Source organism: Eublepharis macularius, chromosome 2 (genome assembly GCF_028583425.1).
Source record: "Eublepharis macularius isolate TG4126 chromosome 2, MPM_Emac_v1.0, whole genome shotgun sequence".
Lineage (NCBI taxonomy): Eukaryota > Metazoa > Chordata > Lepidosauria > Squamata > Eublepharidae > Eublepharis > Eublepharis macularius.
Genome location: NC_072791.1, coordinates 166,401,300 through 166,425,620, shown reverse-complemented (window position 1 = coordinate 166,425,620; position 24,321 = coordinate 166,401,300). Strand labels below are relative to the sequence as shown.

General features: G+C 44.6%; 1 protein-coding gene across 2 annotated transcripts in view; it reads left to right on the top strand.

Moving 5' to 3' along the window:
- The first annotated feature begins 21,224 nt into the window (after window positions 1–21,224).
- ADCY5 (adenylate cyclase 5) overlaps window positions 21,225–24,321 on the top strand; it is a 309,257-nt gene continuing 306,160 nt past the window's right edge. For both annotated transcript variants that reach the window (XM_054972529.1, XM_054972528.1), the window contains exon 1: window positions 21,225–23,260. In XM_054972529.1, the coding sequence (XP_054828504.1) occupies window positions 22,181–23,260 (1,080 nt within the window). In that variant the 5' untranslated portion in view covers window positions 21,225–22,180. The remainder of the gene's footprint in view (window positions 23,261–24,321) is intronic.

Here is a 24,321-nt window from a genome sequence, read left to right as displayed (position 1 = left end):
ATTTCATAAACAATCAGGCTGAAAAAGCCTGATCTAGCCATAGCGATCTATACTCTGATAACATGCAGGTCAGATTACTATAATGTGCTTTAGATGAGGCTGCCTTTGAAAACAGTTTAGAAACTTCAGTTAGTCCAAAATGCAGCAGCCAGCTACGAGATTGATTACAGGGATTGTATCACCCCTGTGTTGAAAGATCTGAACTGGATAGCCATCTCTTTCTGGGCACAATCCAGAGTGCTGGTTCTCAAGGCCCTAAATGGCTTGGGGACAGGGTACATGAAGGACCATCTTCTCCCCTACTACTACTCAGCCCACCATTTAAGATCTGCTTCTCAAGCCCTGTTCCCTGTGCTTCTGTCTTCAGAGATGAGGCAGGTGGCAACTAGAACCAGGACATTTTCTGAGGTGGCACTTTGCCTGTGGAACACCATCCCCCTTGAGGCGCACCTGGACCCTACTTTACTTTCTTTTAGTCACCAGGCTAAAACACATCTTTTTACACAGGCTTAGGAGTTTTATCTTAGCTAGTGTGGTTTAATAGCCTGCTTCTGTTTTATGAATCTGGAGACCCGGGTTTGATTCCCCACTCCTCCACTTGAAGCCAGTTGGGTGACCTTGGGCTAGTCACAGTTCTCTGGAGCTCTCTCAGCCCCACCCACCTCACAGGGTATTTTGTTGTGGGGATAATAATAACATACTTTGTAAACCGCTCTGAGTGGGCATTAAGTTGTCCTGAAGGGTGGTATATAAATCAAATATTATTATTAACAGTGGCTTGATCCTGCAGGGTGATTCTTATGTTCTTGAATTGCAATTTCTGGCGCTTCTCTGGATATGGCATCAGTAGCTGGGGTGGGGTGGGGGGAGCCACCCCCCAGACCACTGTTACCAGCAAAGTTGTAGATTCATCAATATTAAATCTTGAGCCTTTGGATATGGCAAGGAGGGGGAGACGAGCTTAGATCTACTTAAATCATCAAACCACTCACCAGGACCCACAAAAAGTTGTAGATTAGTCTTGATTAAATCTTGAACCTTTATTCCAATGTATGTGCACAGTTTTAAAAGTGAATCTGATAATATGACAGCTGATTATGTAGACATTTCCTTTATACCCCACCTTTCTCCCCAACAGGGGCCCAAATCAGCTTACATTTTGTCCTGTTCTCTGTTTCACCTTCACAACAACCCTGTGAAGAAGGTTAGGCTGTGTTTGTGTGTGAGTTGCCCAAAGTCACCTAGCAAGTGTCCAAGGCAGAGAGGGGGTTCCAAACAGGGTCTCCCAGATCCTAGTCTGACACTATAGCCACTATACCATACTGCCTTCAACACTAACATGCAGCCTTCAAAGGAGGAGTATTAATCATCTGTTCTTTGTCATTTGGCGCAGGAAAGGGAGCTGCTAGAGTGGTGAGTCATTGAGCCAAGCTACAAGTGATGCCTGACACAAGTTAGACATGTGTCAGTTTCACTCAAGTTTTGATGGGAACTGTAGGCATCCTTGCAGCTTGGCTCTCCATTTAATTTGAAGTTTACAGAGCGGCAGTCTATGGGAGAAAGAACATGCGGTCAGGAGGGGAGTGGAAATGTTTGGAAAGAACCCGGAGAGCTTCATCAGGAGATCAACATAGGGACTTCAATGAAGAAGTGATAACGGGGAGCCCACCTGGGTAGGACAGATCAAACAAAGGTACAAGGCCACAAGTGCCTTTATATCAATGCCCGAAGTATGGGTAATAAGAAGGAAGAGCTTGAGCTTCTCTTGCAAACAGAGGGCTACGATATAGTGGGATGATTCCCATGACTTGGTGGGATGATTCCCATGACTGGAATGTGGTAGTGGATGGGTACGAGTTGTTCAAGAAAAACTGGAAGGGTAGAAGAGGAGACGGAGTGGCATTGTATGTGAGGAGAGGACTTGATTGTCAGGAAGTTCTGGAGAATATGGTTGACAGCTCAGTGGAAATTATATGTGTGGAAATAAGGGGGGGAAGGACAAAGGGTATTGTTTTTGGAGTCTGCTACAGACCGCCTGACTAGGGAGAGGAAATGGATGCTTCCTTCCTTGAACAGATTATTAGAGTATCCAGACATCAAAACCTTATAATTATGGGTGACTTCAACTTCCACGATGTGTGCTGGGAGACAAGCTCAGCAAAGCGACAAGAATCACGCAACTTCCTGACCTGCCTGGCTGATAACTTCCTTTTTCAAATGGTGGAGGAAGCTACAAGGGGCTTGGCCATACTAGACTTAATATATTAACCGAAAGGGAAGAACTGGTAGATGGAGTGAAGGTGGTGGGGACCTTAGGGGGAAGTGACCATGTCCTCCTTGAATTCCAGTTGCTGTGGGGGGCCAAGAAAGTTTGTAGCCGGACTCGTTGGTTAGATTTTCATAGGGCCGACTTCAATGAACTAAGAGGCCTAATGAGAGTCATTCTGTGGGGGAGCATGCTGGAAGGGAAAGGAACGAGTGAAGGGTGGGCTCTTCTCAAACATGAGCTTTTGCAAGCTCAGGCCCTCACTATTCCAGCAAGACGGAAAGATGGTAAGGGCTCCAAGAAATCAATGTGGATGAACAGAGAGCTCCAGAATAAGCTAAAAGAGAAAAAAGAAATGTTCAGGAAATGGAAAGAAGGACAGACCTCTAAAGAGGAATATATGAGGGTTACTAGGTACTGCAGATCAGCCATCAGAAAAGCCAAAGCTCAATATGAGCTGAGTCTGGCCAGGGGGCTCACTGCAATAAGAAACACTTCAACAGATATGTGAGAAGCATACACAAGGTAAAAGAGGCAATTGGACCGCTGTTTGGAGTGGAATGAGAAACTCTGATAGAGGACAGAGAAAAAGCAGACAAGCTTAATGACTTTTTTGCCTCTGTTTTCTCCCTGAAGAACTCAAGCCCATCTAGAGATGGTAGGAGACATGACAGGACACCTGGGTGGCTAGTTGACATTGACAGCGAGGTAGTGGAGAGGCACCTGGCTGCACTGGATGAATACAGATCCCCTGGGCCAGATGATGTGCACCCAAGAGTGCTCAAAGAACTTTCTAGAGAACTTGCAGAGCCTCTGTCCATCATCTTCAAGGCCTCCTGGAGGACTGGGGATGTGCCACAAGGTTGGAGAAGAGCTAATGTTATCCCAATCTTTAAGAAAGGGAAGAAGGATGACCCGGGAAACTACAGGCCGGTCAGTCTGACTTCTGTTGCTGGGAAGATATTAGAGCAGATTTTAAAGGGATTGATCTGTGAGCATCTGAAGGACCACTTAGCGATCCGGGGAAGTCAACATGGTTTTGTCCCCAACAGATCTTGTCAGACCAACCTGGTTTCCTTCTTTGATCGAGTGACGAGCTTACTGGATTGTGGGAACTCTGTCGACATGATTTACGTGGACTTCAGTAAAGCTTTTGATAAGGTTCCCCATGACATTCTAATAAGTAAACTGGAAGACTGCGGACTGGACTATGGGACAGTTCGGTGGATAGGGAACTGGTTAGAGAACCGTACCCAAAGAGTGGTGGTCAATGGCGTTTCATCAGATTGGAGGGAGGTGTCCAGTGGGGTGCCACAGGGCTCAGTTTTGGACCTGGTACTTTTCAATATTTTTATCAATGATCTGGATGAAGGGGTAAACGGGGTACTCATTAAATTTGCTGATGATACCAAATTGGGAGGAGTGGCAAACACCCAAGAAGTGGGCAGTTGTGAACAGGATGCAATTCAACACCGATAAGTGCACAGTATTACATCTGGGCCACAAAAATGTGAAGCACAAATACAGGATGGGGGATACACTTCTGGGTAGTAGCGTATGCAAAAGAGATCTTGGAGTAAGAGTGGACTGTAAACTAAATATGAGCAGTCAGTGTGATGCGGTGGCGAAAAGGGCAAACTCAGTCTTGGGTTGTATCAAAAGGGCCATTGCATCGAAATTGCAGGAGGTCATAGTCCCTCTCTATACTGCCTTGGTCAGGCCATACCTGGAGTAGTGTGTGCAGTTCTGGAGGCCTCACTTCAAAAAGGATGTGGACAAAATTGAGAAGGTGCAGAAGAGAGTGAGGAGAATTATCAGGGGCCTGGAGATGGAGCCCTATGAGGAAAGGCTGAGGGCCTTGGGAATGTTTAGTTTGGAGAAGAGGAGATTGAGGGGATTGCTCTCTTTAAATATTTGAAAGGTCATTTGAAGGAGGGCAAGGAGCTGTTCCAGTTGGCAGCAGAAGATAGGACTCAAAGCAATGGGTTTAAATTACATGCAGAAAGGAACCGGCTGGATATTAGGAAAAACTTTTTCACAGTCAGAGTAGTTCAAAGGTGGAATCAGCTGCCTAGGGAGGTGGTGAGCTCCCCTTCACTGGCAGTTTTCAAGAACAGTCTGGGTGAATATTTGTCAGGGATGCTTTAGGCTCATCCTGCATTGGGCAGGGAGTTGGACTTAGAAGGTATGTATGGCCCCTTCCAACTCTGTGATTCTGTGATTTATAGAGTCCTAAAGTCAGATGTTGAAAACTGCATTTGTATCAGACCCAACAGAGTGTATCAGAAACCATTCAGCTTAGTGAAATACTTGAGTACAGGGTCTTGTCGAGCTTGCTCCTCCTTGTGTGTGTTTAATCTCCAAACAAAGTCTTAAGAGTCAAAAGACAAAAATAAAGACATAGTTTTGCTTTCACAAACATGTATTTGTGCTTGTTCATTTGTGCTCCTAAAATTTCATCTGCTGCTTTTGATGCTTTTTAAAATGAGATTATATCAAAATTAATTTTAAAAAGGAGGTTTTTCAGCAAAGTTTTCACTCTACAGAGATATGGATATTTCAGAATGCAGAAATAATTACTCCATGGCCCTTATGCAGTATAAGGGTGCTGCAAGAGCAGCCACTGACAGAGATGACATTTTCAGAATTTCCCGTTTTACAAAAACAGCCATAAAAAACATTCAGCTTGGATGCTCTGACGGCAGTTGTAATAGCCCCATTGGTGTGTGCTTTCCATCTGTTTCAGAACTGAACCTCTTCTTAATTTTGAAGGACAAGTTGCATCTGTTGTTTTCTTTAGAATTGCCCCATCCTTTGTGTTTTTTAAACTAGTTTCCCAGTGTGTGGTTTGTTTATCCTTCAGAACATACTAAGCTGTCATCCTTTGTGGGAAATGCATTGAGAAGCATAAATGCCAGGGGTGTGCATAGTGTGCCAAGGCTGGGCACAGGAAGCCCCAGATCAAACTTTTGCTAAGTCATAAAGCTTCAGTTGGTCTGTCTCCCACTCCAGGCTGTATTGCAAATATTATACAGTTTATCAACAGAATAAGAATGGCAATGAATCTGTATTGGGGGGGGGGCTTTCCAGTCATTTGCTAAAGCTGTCTTGTAAATAAAAAGAATACTGTAAAAACAACAACATAAATTAGCAATATGAAAAGGCAGCATAAAATGACTATCAAGTATCAAACAGTATTTAAAAATCTATACAACAGTCCTCGGGAAAGAAGCAGGCCATAAAATAGTTTTCAAAAGATGAAGGCCCTTAGTTAAAATCTTTATTTGAAAGAAAATTGTTGACCTGGCTCCTAAAAGATAGTAAGGTAGGTTCGGAGCAAGCATCGGGGGGGGGGGGGCGCATTCCAAATATGAGGTGCCACTGCTAAAAATGCCCTGTCTTGAGTCACCACCCACCTGCACACCTGCAGGGGCGCAGAGAGCAAGGCCTGGGAGGCAGATCTTATTTAGCAAGCTAAATAGTATCAGTAAAGGTGGTCCTTCTAAAACTGCATTTCCCTGAAAGATAGTTCAGATAACATGTATGGTCATAATATATCTGTAAGCAGTAAAAATAAGATGCCATGCAGAGAAAAAAAAAGACTCCTTCCAAAGGAGTACTGGGTGATCATGATTACCTCATCTCATTTTATCCCTACACAAAGGGGTCGACAACAGTTAGTCCCCAAGAGGTCCATGAGATTAATGGCAGAATAAGAACCTGGATCTCCCACCCCTCCTTCCTCTAACTACTACACTGTACTGAACTCCACATCACCTTGGACTTGTTTGGATTACACTTGGTTCAGCCGTTCCTCCAAGGAGTTCAGTAGGGAGAATGTAGAAGTGTCCGCACCCCACGTTGTGAATTTTATGAGTTGATGAATTGCTGTCAGGTTTAGTACACTAAAGAACAAATTATATATTATAGCTGTTACACTTGCATCGCTGACTACGTGCTGCATTAAAACCCTAGTTATTACAGCTGCAGTTGAATGAGACGTGATTCTCCAGGGTTTCTGCAAATGGATAGTTCAAAAACATGCCTTGTTCCTAAGCCCAGCTCATTCCTCTACAGGCTGCTATGAGATGAACTCAAATATTGTCCCAAAAAGATACAGGGAATCTCTATGATTTCATGCTCTGCTCCTTGTTTTTTGACTATGTTTGACTGTGTCAAATGATATACTTTCTGAGCAATACAGGGTTGCCATTCTAAGAGCCACACCACCTTTTATCCCAGACACAGGTTGGGCACTTTTAAATCTCCTTACACGGTCAGGGATTAGGCAGTCAATGTTGTTACCCTCCCATCCTTTCACATGCCTTTGCTGTTTAGTGCAGATGTAATAAATGCTAAAGATATGCTTGCCCCATCACATAACAGTAGTAAGCAGACCACAGGACCAAGGGACAAACAGCAGAGAGCAGCCACAGCAGCTGCCCTGTGTCTTACTACAAAGGGAGACTGAAAATCTCTGTCCAGGCACTGAGATAGTTAACCCTACAGGGTTCTGCACAAAACTGACAGTAAGTTGTCACTGACTGTATCATTTCTAACAGTTATGTCCTGACCTGACTTGAGTTGGGACCAGTTGGGCATAATTTCAGCTGATAGGAGCTAGCAGCCCTATACATCTGGTGAGTTGTCTTATTGTGTAATCTTTCCACTGTCTAGTACAAAGCAAGACAGCAGCACACACACACACACCATTATTCTGGGCCTTTCTTTGACAGTGTATAAACTGCCTTTTCTTACAAGAAGGCAGTTTGCAACTCAGTCATTAAGAGTGTAGTAAATCATCAGAACAGTATAAAAATTGCTAAAGCCAAACTGATTATTCTAATTGTTCCAAAACAGTTAACACACACACACACACACACACACACAGCAACTAGGATATATGTTGCTTTAAAAATGACAGACGTCTTCAGAATAGCCTCTTTAAGATTAGTATGTTAAGGCTCCGGTAGGTCTTGTGAGCTCAGCTGTGCTATCAAGACTCTAAGCCCTAACTCTTCTTAGGTTTGCACTGAAAGCACCACTTAAAATTATGATTTTTATCATTTCTAAAGCCAGAAACTACGTTTACTCCAACCTGGAGCGCGAGACCCACTTTCAAAGTTGTGTGAGGTGTTACTTGTATCTCTTGTAATTTATCTGCAGCTGCCCTCCTCTTGCTTACTCCTTCTCTCACTTTTAATCTTTCAGTTCTCTTCTTCCTCCTTTTTTCTATAAAAGAGGATTGAATGTTGCTTTTGTGATCTATCTTAGGTCAAGTTGCAACCCAATCATGGATCCACCAAATTCAGACTAATATGCCGCTAGTGGGTTTTACTACATGTATTGACTACAAACAAAACAGAGCTTCTTCCAAAGTTCGTAGTGAGTGGGGCATGAAGAGAAAGCTGAATTGTGTTTATTGACTTGTGGGAAGATAAAAGACCAGGCTGTTCCTGTTGTTGTCTTCTAGTAGAAAATAGACCTGCTTAGGGTTGCCAGCCTCCAGGTGGTGGCTGGAGATCTCCCGGAATTACAACTAGTCTCCAGGCCACAGAAATCAGTTCACCTGGAGAAAATGGCTACTTTGGGGGGTGGACTCTATGGAATTATGCCGTGCCAAGGTCCTTTCCCTCCCCAAACCCCACTTTCTCCAGGTTTCACTCCCCAGATATCCAGGAATTTCCCAATGTGGAACTGGCAACCCTAAACCTGCTAGCCTTCTGATCCAACACACTGGTTCTAAGAAGTAAGACTCTCTGCTTCCATTTGGTTATCTCAAATATTTTACAATTTTGTATTCTACATTTAGAGCCTCTCTCTCTCTCTCAGTTTTAGGGCTGGCAAGTTCTGCAGAGTCCACCAACAGGGTCACTGAAGGTGGGAGGGCAGGGGGGACAAAATTCCAGGGGGCCATGTGTATCAAGTTATCTGAAATTCCAGCTTTCATTTTTTTAAAAAGTCCCTAGCCCTCTCCACATCCTTTCTCCTAATATATCTGCAATGAAAGGGGCTAGAGACCTGTTTTTTAAAAAATAAAACATGGGAATTCAGAGAATGTGATAACATAATGTTATAACATTATATTGATAAAACAATATTTTAGAACCTTTAAAAAAATTTACCCTCCTGTGGTGCAAGGAGGGAAAGGCTGCTGCGGGGACAATCTCAGAGAAAATGACCGCCATGTGGGTGGGAAAATCTGGACTTTTCTCACCTAGGTTGTTTCCCCATGGTCTAAAAATAGCACGATACCGAAGGCTGCCAGCTTCCTTGCACAATTTTTTACACCATCCATTTACAAAACGGAGGCAGGCAGCTATGATTGTGCTTTCGTGGCTGCCTACCTCCGTTATGTAAATACATGGCATCAAAAATCGCATGAGGAAGCTGGCAGCCTTCTGTGAGTATCGTGCTATTTTTTAGACTGTGGGGAAATGGCCCTACACACAGGACCGCCACAGGGAAGTAAGGGTACATTTTACTGGGGTCCAGAGGTCTAGAGTGGCCTGAGTCAAGTTGCAGTCCCAATTACTATGAGGAGAAAATGGAGGCAAAACTATCTTGCCTGAAGATACTTACAGAAACTTTTTTCCTTGTATCTATGTATTGTTCACAAAAAACGCCGTAAATCACTGTTTGTGGCGTTTTGTAAACAGATGGCGTCAAAAATCGCACGAGAAAGCCGGCAGCCTTCCATGAGTCTCGCACGATTTATAGACAGTGTGAAAACGGCCCTTGTGAGATTTGCTGGAGCCATTTAGAAGCCATATTAGAGTGACAATCTGAGAGCCAAGCTACAAGTGACGCCTTACACAGGTTGGACACTTGTCAGCTTCCCTCAAGTTTTGATGGGAAATGTAGGCATCCTGGTTTTACAGCTTGGCTCTCCATTACAGCTGCAAGACCAGGATGCCTACATTTCCCATCAAAACTTGAGGGAAGCTGACAAGTGTCCAACCTGTGTCAGGCGTCACCTGTAGCTTGGCTCTTAGGCAACATTCTAAACTGCTGGGCCTCTTGGGTTTCCCGTTTCAAGAACTGCCAGTCCCAGAGTTTCTTCAGCTCACAGAAGGAGGATCACCTGGTAGGAAGGGCAAAGCAAAGCACCCTAACACAGGGGGAGGGAGTGCTGCTGCTTTTAGTAGGATTTGTAGAGCCGAGATAGATGTGTCTAATTTACTCACTGTCACAAACATGCACATTCAGTGCTGCCATGTCTGGTGGTGGCTATAAACAAATCAGGCTGCCAGAAATGTAAAGAGGTAAAATGAAAAGAATAAAAAGTAACTAAAGGACACCAAGCTATTCTCCAGTTTTTCACATCAGACAAGGCCTTTCTGCAGTCAGCCAACAATACTATAACAAGGATGTGAACAAAATCAAGATGAAAATGATTTCAACTTTAGACTGAGTCTGTGGCAACTAATTTTCAGTGACGTGTACATAGCCTTTGCACTCTGCCAGTAACTGTGTAAGAAACTGAAAGAAATTTCAGCAAGCTGGCACTCATCAAAAACTGTGATGTTCTACAATGGGGCAAGAACATTTAAGCCACCTAACTATCTTGTCTGTTGAGGGTAGAGTTACCAGGTACCCATAGGTGGTTGGCAAACACCTGGTGGTTTGCCCCTCTGCCTGCTGACCGATTGTCAGGTGGTGACAAGCTGCCCGATGATCGCCCACCACCGGGAGGCATCCTAGGTACCTGCTACAATGACATCCCTTCCAGCAGTGATGTTGCAGGGGGAACAGGAGCTCAAGTACACTTTGTTCTAGGGCCGATTTCTTAAGAATACAGTGTTTGGGGGCAATTCTTAAGGAATCAGCCCTGGCACAAAGTGCATGTGCTCCCCCCATGACAACGTGGCAGGTGTGGAGGTGTGCACACAAGGATTACCAAGGTAAATACTGCAACCTCTCTATGCTTCCCCACTCTCCAGGTCTCAACAATTGCCAGGGAGACCTGGTAAACCTAGTGCCAGATCTCTTAGAGACCCCCAAACTGGAGGAAGCATTGAGGTATTTACCTGTGCGCTCATTGCGTGCACCCCCACACTGGCCCCTCATGCCAGAAAATGACATCATTTTCCAGCACAACATGGAAACTATTCTCCCAAAAAGTTTGGGAGTGATTTTTACTGAATTGTCTCATGCCATGACCCTTAGTTTCCACGTTGTACCAGAAAATGACACCATTTTCCAGCATGATGAGAAAGCACACACATGCTTTGTGTGCAAGCCTCCCTGCCAGGTGCCTCTCCCCACATGGGCCAGGTGAGTGGAGGCAGGGACTAGAGGCAGGGGATCCCCTACCCCCAAAGGGGGTTGGCAACCCTATTATGAACTTGCAAAAGAAATTTACTTTAGGGGGCAAGTGTATGATTTTTCAGTTTAAAAGGCCAGAAGAAATAAAGCTTTATGTTAATTGGCCAAATCTTTGCAGCCACATTGTTCCTTTTGATTTTTTTTTTAAAAAAACATTGACCTGATCATTTCTTTTAAGTGGCCAAAAAGTTACGAAACAGCAAATTTATAGGACTCTCAGGATGAGTGGTATTATTAAACAAAAATTGCCAAAACACCTTGTTTTTCAGAAATGTAGAATATGTAACAGTAATTTCATAACTAAAACTTTTTTATGATTCATAAGATTGTATGTATGGGATGAGGGATTTGTGGGGTTGGTTTGAACTGGGCCTGAACAAACAATGTGTGGGCCCTGCCCTCATAACAGTCGTTTAAGCTTTACTCTGATCTTTCCGTAAACTTCGAGCAAAGCAGGTTTGAGAAAGATCAGAAAAAATCCATCAAAACCCCAGGAGGTACCCAAATGCAGGGGCATAGACTTTCCAATTTCCTGGGCGGGGGGGCTGGGGTTGGGACAGAGGCATTGTATATCTGGTCCTTAAAAGAACTGGGGGCCCAGTGACATAGGGAGGAGCCAATGACATCACAGGGAGGGGCTTCCATTGCCACCATCTATGAAGGCGGGGTCATGGGGGATTTAGGGAGAGGCTCCCCACAAATTTAGGGGGACACCCAGGCACCCATGGGGACCTCCCTAACAATGCCCCTGGGCTGGGCCAAACCTAGGAAAAGGTGGGAGTTGGCCAGTGGTTATAGTGGTATCTCAGCTATCTCCTGCTGTGTCCTATTTTTGAAATTCACTTCTAGGATAGTCACTTTAAGATCTACAAATATACATACCATATGTATAGGACAAACTAATGGTCACGAATTTGACACTAAGAAAGGCAACACAGAAAAGCCTGTAGGGGAACATTTTTTAAGTTTTCCTGGACGTTCATTTACAGGAGTCTTGATTCTGCCTTATTCATAAGGGTGACTTAGTACTGAAATTTACTAAATTGTAGCATCGCAGATGCCTTCATTTGGTAAATGTGTGGTTGAAATCTGAACCAGGGCAGAATACAAAACAGTTGCTGTGCACTCGATTTCTGAGCAATGTACAGAGTTCAGAGTAGTAGCAATCTCTTCTCATTTCAAACTCATATCCTATAAGTGAGTACAAGCACATTTTGAGGCAATTCAGAACAGTGCTAGTCACGACCCCAAAGAAAACTCACAGTTACACTACCTAGGACTGTATATACCTTGCTTTCTTAGCACACTGCTTTAAAACTCTTAAAAACACAGACATTCAGAACACATTATTAACAAAATCACATAATTAAGTGCACATTCCTTGCCAATGTTCTCTCCGGGCTGCACACAGGGCAAAAGGAAATTTTAAAAAGGCCTCTGATCTGCACCCCCCCCCCTCCAGTCTTGTTCATGCAGATGGGTTTTCTCATTGTTTCAGAGAGACAGCACTCAGGCTGCCATTTTAGGAATTGTCCTTTTCTGCAATAGATACCACCTCTCCATTTAAAAATGGAATGGAAATTGAAAGAGGAGCTTAGGAGCAGCTGAAGCAGCTCTCCCATCCCCACTACCATGAAAAAAACTTAACTGCTCCCACACCCAGCCCCCCCCCAAACAGCAAGCAAACAAACAAACACAGCTATTTCAAGAAGGAAACATAGGGTCTACCCTTTCCCAGTGTTTCATTTCTAAAATACAATGTAATGATGAAGTAACTGAAAAGTAAAATAAAATAGAGACTCACTTTTTCCCTATTAAAAGGAACAGAAACTGTTCCTTAACAGAGTAGCATTGATTGCAGAGAAAACGTGATGATGGGTGGTTGAAGCATGCTGGCTGGTGTGAATGTGAAAGAGAAAATAACAAATTTATACTTGCCTTAGTTTTAGAAAAGAAATAAGAGTTCTTTATTATAGGCATTCCATACTTTGATAGGAAAATGGGGAGATTCCTATCTACCGTTCTATTCCTGAGGAGGAAGTTCTGAGATTAACAATGTACACCTCAAAGGATAGTTCAGGGCAGTAAAGGAGTAAACAGTAAACAGATGCCCCGACCTGTCTTATGTTTCTAACTCTTTGGTTTCTCCTGTTCTGAAACCTGAGGAAAGGGACAGCGTTAGCAGTGGACTCTTGTTGTTGTTATGTGCCGTCAAATTGCCTCCAACCTATGGTGACCCTATGAACAAAAGATCTCCAAAACATCCTATCATTAACAGACTTGCTCAGATCCTGCAAACTGGAAGACATGGCTTCTTTTATTGAGTCACGCCACCTCATTTTAGGTCTTCCTCTTTTCCTATTGCCTTCTACTTTTCCTAGCATTTTTGACTTTTCTATAGAATCTTGTCTTCTCACGATGTGACCAAAGTACGATAGCCTCAGTTTTGTCATTTTAAGCTTCTAGGGAGAATTCAGGCTTGATTTTATCTAGTACCCACTTATTTGTCTTTCTGGCTGTCCATGGTACATGCAAAACTCTCCTCCAGCACCACATTTCAAATGAATCCATTTTCTTCCTGTCAGCTTTCTTCACTCTCCAACTTTCACATCCATACAAAGTAATGGAGAATACCACCATTTGGATTATCTTGATCTTGGTTCCCAGAGAGACGTCTTTATCTTTAGGGATCTTATCTAGCTCCCTCACAGCTGCTCTTCCAAGTCTCAATCTTCTGCTGATTTCTTCATTGCAGTCTCCTTTTTGGTTGATGATTGAGCCAAGGAATAGAAAATCTTGAACGATTTCAATTTCCTCATTGTCAGTTTTAAAATTGTGTAATTCATCAGTAGTCATTACTTTTGTCTTCCTGATGTTCAGCTGTAATCCTGCTTCGGCACTTTCTCCTTTAATCTTCATCAGTAATCATTTCAAATCTTCACTATTTTCTGCCAGTAACGTGGTGTCATTTACATATCTCAAATTGTTAATGTTCCTTCCATCAATTTTCACTCCATCTTCTTCTAGATCAAATCCAGCTTTCCTTATGATATAGTCTGCATAGAGGTTGAACAGGTAGGGGGATAATATGAATCCTTGTCTGACACCTTTGCCAATTGGAAACCATTCTGGTTTCCCATGTTCTGTCCTGACAGTAGCCTCTTGTCCAGAGTACAGGTTGCGCATCAAAACAATCAGATGTTGTGGCACCCCCATTTCTTTTAACAACCTCCTTCGCTTTTCATGATCCGCACAGACAAAAGATTTGCTGTAATCTATAAAACACAGGCTGATTGTCTTCTGAAATTCCCTGATATGGTCCATTAACCATTGTAAATGTGCAGTGGTGATCTCTAGTGCCTCTTCCTTTTCTGAATCCAGCTTGAAAATTGGTATTTCTTGTTCCATATATGGTAAGAGTCTTTGCTTTAGAATTTTGAGCATCACTTTGCTTGCATGAGAAATTAATGCAATAGTTCGATAGTTGCTGCACTCTTTGGCATCCCCATTTGGGGAAATTGTAATGTAGACTGAGTGTTTCCAGTCTATGGGCCATTGTTTTGTTTTCCAGATGTAAATTGGAGCCAAACAATTATGTTGCAATTATGCCCAACAGAGGCTTTGCAATCTGACTGTTGCTACTTTGAAAGTGGGTGCAGCCAGCCACGGTTAAGGACTAAGCTACTTAGTGTGGGCCATAGCCATATTTTAAGGTAGTGTATACATTTTTTAATATAAAATTTATTTTTATAAATATAAGCAGAACAGAAAAAGAAAATAAAAATGATAGCACAATTATAATTACATCAAAAGAAAAAGAAAAGAAAAAGTAAAAATATAATAAACAATATAAATAACTCAGGGTTTTTTTTATATCCAGCATATATCAATCCTTGAATGTATATGGTCTCTTAGAAAAGAAAGTATAGTCTCCAGTATTCAGATTTTTGATCCTCCAAGCATCTTCCAATTGTAACATTTCCAGATAATTAAACATTTTTGGGAAGTTTGCCTTCTTTGGTTTTTTTTTCACCTTTTTTTTTAGATCCATTACCCCATTTATGTTTCCAAATATCATTATCTTCTTGAAAATCAAAAATGGATGGGAAAACATTTTCATAAATGTTTTTCTCTTGCATTGTTTGGCGCATAGCAGGGGTCATTTCGTAGAAAAAGCTGAAGGAACTCATTAGCATAACTCATTAGCATATGCCACTCCCCTTGCCATCACTGGAAGTGTATCATTAGCACAACTGATTTGCATATGCCACACCCCCTGACATCACCTATCCTGGCTGTTTTGGACCCAATCCTGACCATTCAGGGCTGAAATTGGGCCCAAAAATGGCAAAAAAGGGGCTGAAAATGGCCAAAAAGGGGCCCAAAATGGTCAGGATCGGGCCACTGATTAGTGATCCACCACAGGTGGGAGGGGCCACCTGACATGTGATCTCTTTGGGGAACTGCCAGAACTGCGTTCCTGTGCGTTCCCCCTCGAAATGAGCCCTGGCGTATAGAATGTTGCTAGTGTGTAAATCTTGACTTCCAGGAGCCTGATTTTCAAAATCATATATATTCCGTAAGAGTCTCTTAATTCTTCTGTAACATTTATTTGTAAATTGTTTATATAAATTGCAACACCTTTTAAAAATTATAAATTCTTAATAAACACAGAAATACATAAGAGCAAAAAACAGGAAAAAATCCCAAAGAATCATGGAAATTGTAATATGATACAACAGTCCTGTGTTTTATCTGCCGTTATAACTGAGTCCCTCATGTGAGTTTGTCACTGCTTGCCCCCCCCCGGCCAAATCCAAGGGGGCTTGAGCCTCTCAGCTCCCATGTAGTTCACTGGTTATCCAGGGGGGGCTCAGCCTCCCCTGGCCAAATCTGAGGGAGGGCTGGAGCCCCTCAGCCCCCCCCCCCCGTAGTTTACACCTATGCCCGAATGCACCATGGTGGTGTGCAGAAGCAGGGGGGGAACCACTTCCCAATCCCAACAGCATTGAAGTCAAGGCAGATAACCCCCTCCCCCATGGAAATCATCAGAAGTTGGATATTTTACTACAGTGAAGCTGAGGCAAGTTCTTGCCTATCCTGAGATGCTCCAAAGCCCATCAACCATGGCGACATTGGAGCAAGACAAGACTCTGCCTCCTCCAATCCTTACTTTCAATTTTTTTCTCATTCCTTCTCATCCTTACTTAATAATAACATACTTAATAGTAGAACAGCAAGCCTCTTTTAATATTAGTCAAGTTATTTCCCAACCATCTTTCAAAATAGTGAAAAGGTGATCCTTCTTTCTCTCCACCTTCTACAAGTAGGGTGATCTGTATTCGTAGTTAAATATGGAATAGCAAATGCCCTTCTAGATTAAACAGCACAAACAAACAATGCTGTTGTTTAAGTATGTGACTATAATTCATGGCTGTGGCTTTTAGTATTTTTTTTAAGATATAGTTAAAGCATGTGTGAAGTCTGAAATTAATACTTAAAACTACTCCCTCTAATTAGAAATTAATTAGTTTAAAAAACACTGTTCAATCAGGTTTTTTATTATTATTGTGTTGATGGGTTGTCTGCTAGTTGGCCCTTTTGTAAATGCACCTTTGCTACTGCAAGTGTTAAGCTTCATGTTATGTGACAAACCACTTAATCTTAAAAAAAAATAATGTCAGTAAAATCAATCCAAGAGCTTTTCATTCAGCACTCTATTTTGCCCCTGGTTTTGTGCTAGACAAAGGTTCAAGGATAAACTGAGAAAGCTTTATTACCAATTGACTTACTAAAGATTATTGTGACATTAAGTTTTTGTGAATTAGAACCTACTTCATCAGATGTAAGAAGTATATCCTATACTGGTAGACAGATATGTGTGTTTAAACATACAAATACAAAATTAGACACATTAGTGTAGACAGAAATATTGAGAGGCACAGATAGTGCCAACAGTAGTGGGAATCACCAGGGAGGAGGAGGAGAGGGCCCTCAAGTTATAGCTGACTTATGGAGACCCATGGTGGGGTTTTCATGGCAAAAGACTAACAGGTGGTTTGCCATTGCCTGGCTCTGCAACCTTGGTCTTCATTAGAGGTCTGCCATCCAATTACTAACCAAGGCTGGCCTTGCTTAGCTTCTGAGATCTGATGAGATCAGGCTTACCTGGACTATCCAGATCAGGAAATGTTTAGCATCTTTAATAGATAAAAAAGGGTGGCATTTTGGCAGGATCAGCTTAGCTGGAAAGAATTGAGGAAAGCTGTCCCTGCTTCTTTTACACAATTATGTAGGCTTATATAGATAAATAAGCCATATAAATATAGACACTCTAAAGATGTGAAAAAATATAAGAGTGAAAACTTTTTTCTGCCTCTCTGCTACAGTTCATCCATAGTGGACACGATTGGCAGTAGGTTCAGTCAAAGGAAGTACTAACTCACCTACTGCATACTTAATTTATTCAATAAACTACTAGAAGAGGTGACATCCCCTGGCTCAGAAAAATTTAAAAGGGGATTAGACAAAGTCATGCAGATGGACAGGACCATCAGTGGCCATTGGCTATGACGGCTAAATAGAACCTCCATGTTCAGAGAAAGTATATCTTTGAATGCCCATTGTTAGGAGAAACTGTGAGGCGGTGGCTAAAGTGCATGGGAAAAAAGGAGACTGCAGATTTTCAGTGCTGAGAGGAAGGCATTCTGTGCATGCCTAGAAGCATTTTTCTCCCAGGGCTCAGCCTGTGCTGAAAACAAACTCATGGGCTAAACCCTCGTGAAATCTTGGCACGGACTACGCAAGCAGTTGTGAAGGTCAGAAGTAGTAGCGACAGATTCTAGAGGGATAGCTATGTTAGCCTGTTGTGGTGAAACCAAAAAGGAATCTTCTGCCACTATAAAAATAGCACCACCATCAGGAGTCTCAGCTAATGTGCCTCTACAACCGACGTTTCATATCTACCTTATTTTCCTTCCCCATTAAGCATCTTTATGTGCTTGTGAACTTGCTTTTTTGTTTGGGGTGAATACAAATTTTTAAAGTATTTTTTCAGTTAATACTTCTTGAGAAACTAATGTCTCACTTCATTTAGTGGGGCTTATTACAAGGTTATTTGTAACTGTATTTAATTTATAGTGCACTTAGGCCCCTTGGTAAAGGATTTTCTTACTCTCCCTCTTCATTTTTTTGCATCATATCTTATTGCAACCTGCACCATACTCATCATAAGTTAAGTAAAATCTATTATTTAATAATCCTGCCTACTTTCCTTTACTGTTTCTTACCCAATGAACAATTATTATTCTGTTCATAGTATCAGGGAGCTTATTGATTTTTTAAAATATTTGATTTGAATCAGGTCATATATGGGAGGGGGGGCAGATAGAATCTTTGTCTGGGGTCCCATGGTACCTCTCAGCAGCACTAGCCATCACCACTCTATAGCTAGACTGCGGATCTTCAATGGTGTTATGGCCACAGCACAAATTATTTCTGCTGGCTTTGATTTTAATTAGGCTTTTCTGTTGTGTGTGTGTGTTATGTACCATCAAGCTGCCTCCGACCTATGTCGACCCTATGAATGAAAGCCCTCTAAAATGTCCTATCATTAACAGACTTGCTCAGATCCTGCAAACTGGAGGACGTGGCTTCTTTTATTGAGTCGAGCCATCTCATTTTTGGTCTTCCTCTTTTACTACTGCTTTCCAGAGAATCTTGTCTTCTCATGATGTTACCAAAATACTATAGCCTCAGGTTTGTCATTTTAGCTTCTAGGAATAATTCAGGCTTGATTTGATCTAGTACGCACTTATTTATCTTTTTGGCCATCCATGGTATCCACAAAACTCTCCTCCGGCACCACATTTCAAATGAATCAATTTTCTTCCTGTCAGCTTTCTTCACTTTCCAACTTTCACATCCATAAATAGTAATGGGGAATACCATAGTTTGGATCATCTTGATCTTAGTTCCCAGAGAGACATCTTTATCTTTAGGGATCTTATCTAGCTCCCTCACAGCTGCTCTTCCAAGTCTCAATCTTCTTCTGATTTCTTCATTGCAGTCCCCCTTCTGGTTGATGATTGGGCCAAGAAATAGAAAATCTTGAACTGAAATTGTTCAAGGCTTTTCAGTTAGAGTTGAAAAATCTACAAAAGTATTTGCTGAGCAGAACACAGATCAAGATTGAGCTCTCTGACACCTTGGATGCCCAGACAAATGAGAGAAAGAGAAACCTTTGTTGCTTTCAGGGAGAGGCAGAACTGCGACAGAAAATGTTCGTCTTGACCTTCTGTTCCTTGTAGTTTTTATAGCACAACCTAAACCTACCACTTAATGAAAATGAGCACCAAAGCCCAGTACGTGTTTATAGTACATAGAGTGTGATGTTGAGACAAGGAAAGACTGTTTGTTTTGGAAAAGAGTCCTTAGCTAGGAACACAACAGAAATTTTTCAGCTTGTTATGATTTCTTTAAGTAATTTTTAAAAAGTTTCTGCTTTTTAGGACCAATTCACACAACAATTGTTTTTAACATGTGAAATCTAGAGAAACAAGCAGAGAACATGGGGGAGTTGATCGCTGTAGACTGAGGTGGCAAGGAAGCTCTGGATCATGAAGTTCTTCACTCCAGTCTCACCTCTTACCAGGTAGCTTTAGATGAGCAAGATTCAAGTCCAGTAGCATCTTAAAGACCAGCGTTTCCAGGATATAAGCTTTTGAGAGTTAAGCTCTCTTTGTCACTTTGTGTTAGGCAACTGCATACCCTCACATCCTTAGTTACCGACCTGGAATATAGGGATAATACTATGGACCTCAGAGCTATCTATTGTTATTGGCCATGATTGCTAAATAAAACCTCTGCGCTCAAAGGCAGTAACGAGTAACCCTCTGAATGCCAGTTGCTGGAGGATAACAAGATGGGAGACCAGGGCTCCTGTGCCCTGCTCATAACATCGTAAGAACCTGGCTTGATCAGACCTTGGTCTACCTTGTCCAGCATCCTATTTTACTAAAAAGCCCAATCAGTTACTCTGGAGGGCCAACAGAGACAGGGCACAGAGGCCTTGCTCACTGCACGAACAGGGAGCCTGGTCTAGATGACCACCAATCTGATCCGTTTAGGCTCCTCTTCTGTTCTTATATAATCCAGTATCTGCTTACTTGCTTAATATCACTGAAACTCTTCTCTCTAGCAAAGGCAATTCACAATGTATTTTTCCCAGAATGAGCTGCAGCTAGCTATTTTTTTCAGTGGGATTCCTTGAGCGTATTTTATACAGGAATTAACTGATGTAAATAAAACAAAATCAACACATTTATTTCTGTCTTTATCGAAACACATCTATTTCTCCTATATATTCCTGACCCAACGATGTCCATGAGGCAGTGCTGTTTTGTCTGTTGGGAAACCCCACAGGTGGTATGTGTTTCCCCAGTAGGTCACACAATATACCCTCACAACCATTGCCAGTTGGAGGGAAGGCATGGGAGGGAAAGCTCCCATTCTCAGGCTCTGCGGCAGGACATTAAAGAGGACCCACAACTCATGTGACATTGTTACTTCCTGGGGTTGCCAACATCCTGGAGAAAACGTGTATTTTTTTCACAGATGCTTACTGGGCTGTTATTTACCAGGCGATGTTATGTATCTCCCTGCCATGAAAAGCTTCAACAGTCCCTTTCTTGGTTCTTAAAGGGGCAGGACAATTTTCCCTCCAGGATGTTGGCAACCCTATTCCAGACCAAGTGTGAAATTAAGCCGCTGTGGAATCCCCTGCATCAGATGAAGTGCTCTCTGACGCAGGAAAGCAAAGGTTCGTCTTCGCGGTGCCACTGGACGCCCTGCACGAAAATGACTGTCGCCCTGAGACGCCCGTAAGACGGGCGAGTTGGAAGTCTCGTAAAGGTCTGGGGGTGCAGATGGCAGCAGCTGCCGTGGCTTCCACGCTCGCCACCGCCTTTCTCCCAGCCAGACCCTCCATTGGACAAGCAGCCGAATCTGCGGGTCTGGGAGGCGAGGCGCCCAATGCCAGCAAGCGGCAGCTGCCAAGGAGCCAATCGCGCCAAGCTTTGGGCGGGCTCAGGCCGGTCGTCGCTTTGGATGAAGAGGGGCCGTACAAAGGCTGGTTTGAAAGGTGCGGGTTGCATGTCTGTGCGAGTGGAGCGCGCCGAGACGCCGCAGCCCAGCCCAGCCATCCGCTCCCCCTTCCCCCCCTCTCCAAGACTGGAGCAGCAGCGCCTGCGGAGTCAAGCCGGCTTGGCGGCCAGAGGGCCGTTTACCCCAAGGGGGGAAGGCTGCGCCCCCTCCCCTGCCGCGGACCGCCGCGCCGATGGGCGACCTCGCAGCGGCAGGCGCCCCAGCGTCCCGCGAGCCGGGCCTCTGCGTGGCAAGCGCCTGAGCCGGAGCGCCTGCAGTGGAGAGCGCGCCTCGCAGCGCATCCTCGCCCCCCGGCAGCGCGGCACTGGCTCACTGCAGAGAGAGGCTTGGAGGGACGCGGCTGTCTCCTCGGCTGGCATCCCCGGCTCGCCGCCGCCCCGCTTCCCTCGGCAGCAGTTTTTAAAATCCCTGTTCGTCTTCAGCCCCTCTCCGGGACGTGCCAGCCCACGGGCCAAGCAGCCTTTGCTGTCCCGGCAGCCCCCGCAAGCCCCGCCGTTCGGCTCAGCCGAGGATGCCTCGGCCAGTCCCTTCTCCGCTCTGAGCCAGGAGCCTCCAGCGGAGACTGCGGCGATGTCGTCCTCGAGCTGAGGAGCGAAGAGGAGCCCCGCGCCTGCCGGTCTGTTGGCTGCGCCTGGGCTTCGACCCGGTCTGCCGGGCACCTTCTTGACACCGGCGGGAGGGGAGGCGAGCGATGAGCCCGCCGGCTTCCCAGCGCCTCCAGCCCCGCCGCTGGGGCGGCCCTCGGCAGCGACTGTCTAGATGACCGAGAAAACAGGCATGCCCCCGGTGGCCAATGCAGCGTGCCGCTGCTGGGGAGTTCGGCTCCTCTGCCTGGCGACTGGGATCGCGGTCTGGAACGGGCAGCCGCTGTAAGCCCCTTCTTGCAACCGATCCTTTGGCGGCGAGAAGACCCCGCTGAGCCCCGGGAGCGAGACGGAGGCAGGCTTTGGCCGAGGTGGCTTCTGCTGGGAAGGTTTGCAAACTTCCACTGCGACTGGACGGCGATTTTCCCTTACGGTGCCGAAGGGAAGCGGGGGCCGCTCTCTCGCCCGGTGTTTTTCCTATGCATGTCGGCGCCGTTGTGGGCTCTGCGTGACTGATGCGCAACCAAATGGCCAAAGCCCTGGGGACATGAACGGGGCACAGATGACAGCAGGGAAATCCTCACCTCTCGGGCTTCTGTAGCCAAGTGGGGAACGATTTAAATGCTGTGATTCCCAGCCTCTGGAGGAGAGGAAAGCCGGCCAACTGCTCTGCCTGCCTCCAAGGATTTGGATTTGGCTGCCCTTTGGAACTTCCTTTGGGCTCAGTCAGGACTGCCTTGGAAAAGTTCTGGCAGTTCTGGCTGCCTCTTCCCTGCAGAGCGTGAGACGTGGCTTGGATGATCCGGCTCTTCCGGGCCATGAATGAGTGGGAATTCTTATGATTGATTCTCTCCCTCCCGCTGCTTTTATAGCTGGTCCCACAGCCCCTCCTCCTGTGCCCCTGCAGGGCATGTCCCGCTCCAACAGCGTGAGCCCTCCGGGCTTTGGAGCCCTCCCTGCACCCAGAGGTGGAGGTGCAGAGCAGCATCGATCTGCATGGGGGGAAGCTGAATCCCGAGCCAATGGCTACTCCTACCCTCTTCCTACCAGGGCCTCCATCAAGAAGTCTTCCCGTATGGCAAGCAGGTGGCGAAGTGAGGAGGACTATGAGCCACCAAGCAGCAGGAACCGTGGGGTAAGTGGCTGCAGGATGACGAGCTTCAGGTCCAAGTCTGCCTGGCAGGATCACGGGGGTGACAAGAGCCATCTCTCCCGCTGTGCAGGAGATCCTTCGCTTGCCACAAGCCCGAGGCGCTATGGCGGGGAGCAGGGGGAGGTGCGTCCACGTTCTGTGGAGCTGGGCCTGGAGGAGAAGCGGATCAAAGCCAAGATCGATGAGCTGGAGGAAGAGGAAGGGCAGCTGGATGACGATGGGAGTTCTGAGGTGGGCTTCTCTATGGGCAGCTGCTGTGGCAGCCTGCTGCAGATCTTCAGGTCCAAGAAGTTCCAGTCGGAGAAACTAGAGCACCTCTACCAGCGGTATTTTTTCCGGCTTAACCAAAGCAGCCTGACCATGCTGATGGCTGTGTTGGTCTTAGTGTGTCTGGTCATGCTCCTCTTCCACACTGTTCATGGCCACTACCAGGTACCCTACGTTGTGGTGCTGTCCCTGGCCATCCTGCTGATGGTGGCCCTGGGCGCCATTTGCAACCGTAACGATTTCCACCAGGACCACATGTGGCTCATGTGCTACTCTGTCATTTTGGTCGTGTTGGCTGTGCAAGTGGTGGGCTGCTTGTTGATGCAGCCCAGGAGTGCCTCGGAGGGCATCTGGTGGACCATCTTTTTCATCTACAGTATCTACACCTTGCTGCCAGTCAGGATGAGGGCCGCAGTCATCAGTGGGGTGGTGTTGTCCGCCATCCACTTGGCCATTTCTCTTAAGGTTAATGCAGAGGACAAGTTCTTATTGAAACAGGTAAGGGTGAAGTTTTGTATGTTTGAAAAACCAAACGGTGTTTTCCTGGCAATTGTGCAGCTTTCTGGCTTTATTGTAGAGAACCTGACGTAGATTTCTCTGAAGTCTGTAGATGGTGCGGGTTGGGGGATTGTTGATGCTCTCAGCAGTCTTCTGAGTTTGATTCCCTTGTGCTTCACCTAAGGTATAGAAGCATAGAATTATAGGGTTGGAAGGGAGCTCTAGGGTCATCTAGTCCAACCTCCTGCACAATACAGGAAATTCACAACTCCCTCCCCATACCCCCAGTGACCCCTGTTCCATGCCTAGAAGATGGCAAAACACCGTCAGGTAAATAAGTTAGCATCGGTATTGGGAGATGTTCAGGATCCATGCTTAATTCACGGTACTATAAAGTGTACAGTAACCAGTGTGCAATAACTAACTGTTAGGGATAAACTACTGGTTTCTTACAGTTGAAGACTTGTACACAGATAGGTCTTGATAAGGGTTAGTAGTGCATTCGATAGCAATTTATTCAAGAAGATGGAAGTGACTTGGGAGAGTAATTCTTTACACATCACTGTCAGTGTAATCCTAAAGAGAGTTCAATGGATTTAGACTAGAGTAACTCTGTTTAGGATTACACTGTGTGTGTACTCAGTAGTTTTAAAGAATCCAATTTATTGTCAAAGTGATCCTACTGCAACGGGGAATAAAGGCTATTACTAACAAATGTACGGAATAGAAAAACTAGTAAAAACACTTTGTTTCAACAGTTGTACCAAGGGAAATTGTCTTTTTATTTAGCAAAACAGCAACTTGCTTTACCTTTGTGGCATGCTTTGGCTTTTAACATGGGTCTTTTCTGATGTGTTGGCATTCATTCCATCAGTTTAGAAGGTATGGAACTGGAATCCATCTTTTGCAGTATCTTACACACACAATTTAAAAAGGCAAAAAGAGGTTTTAACTCAAGGGAATATTTTAGGTTGCATAGCTTTGATACATTGCGCTTAGCTCTCTTGTTGGTTCCATGAACATCACCTGTTGCCTTTATATATTGGCATGTGCTTCACTGT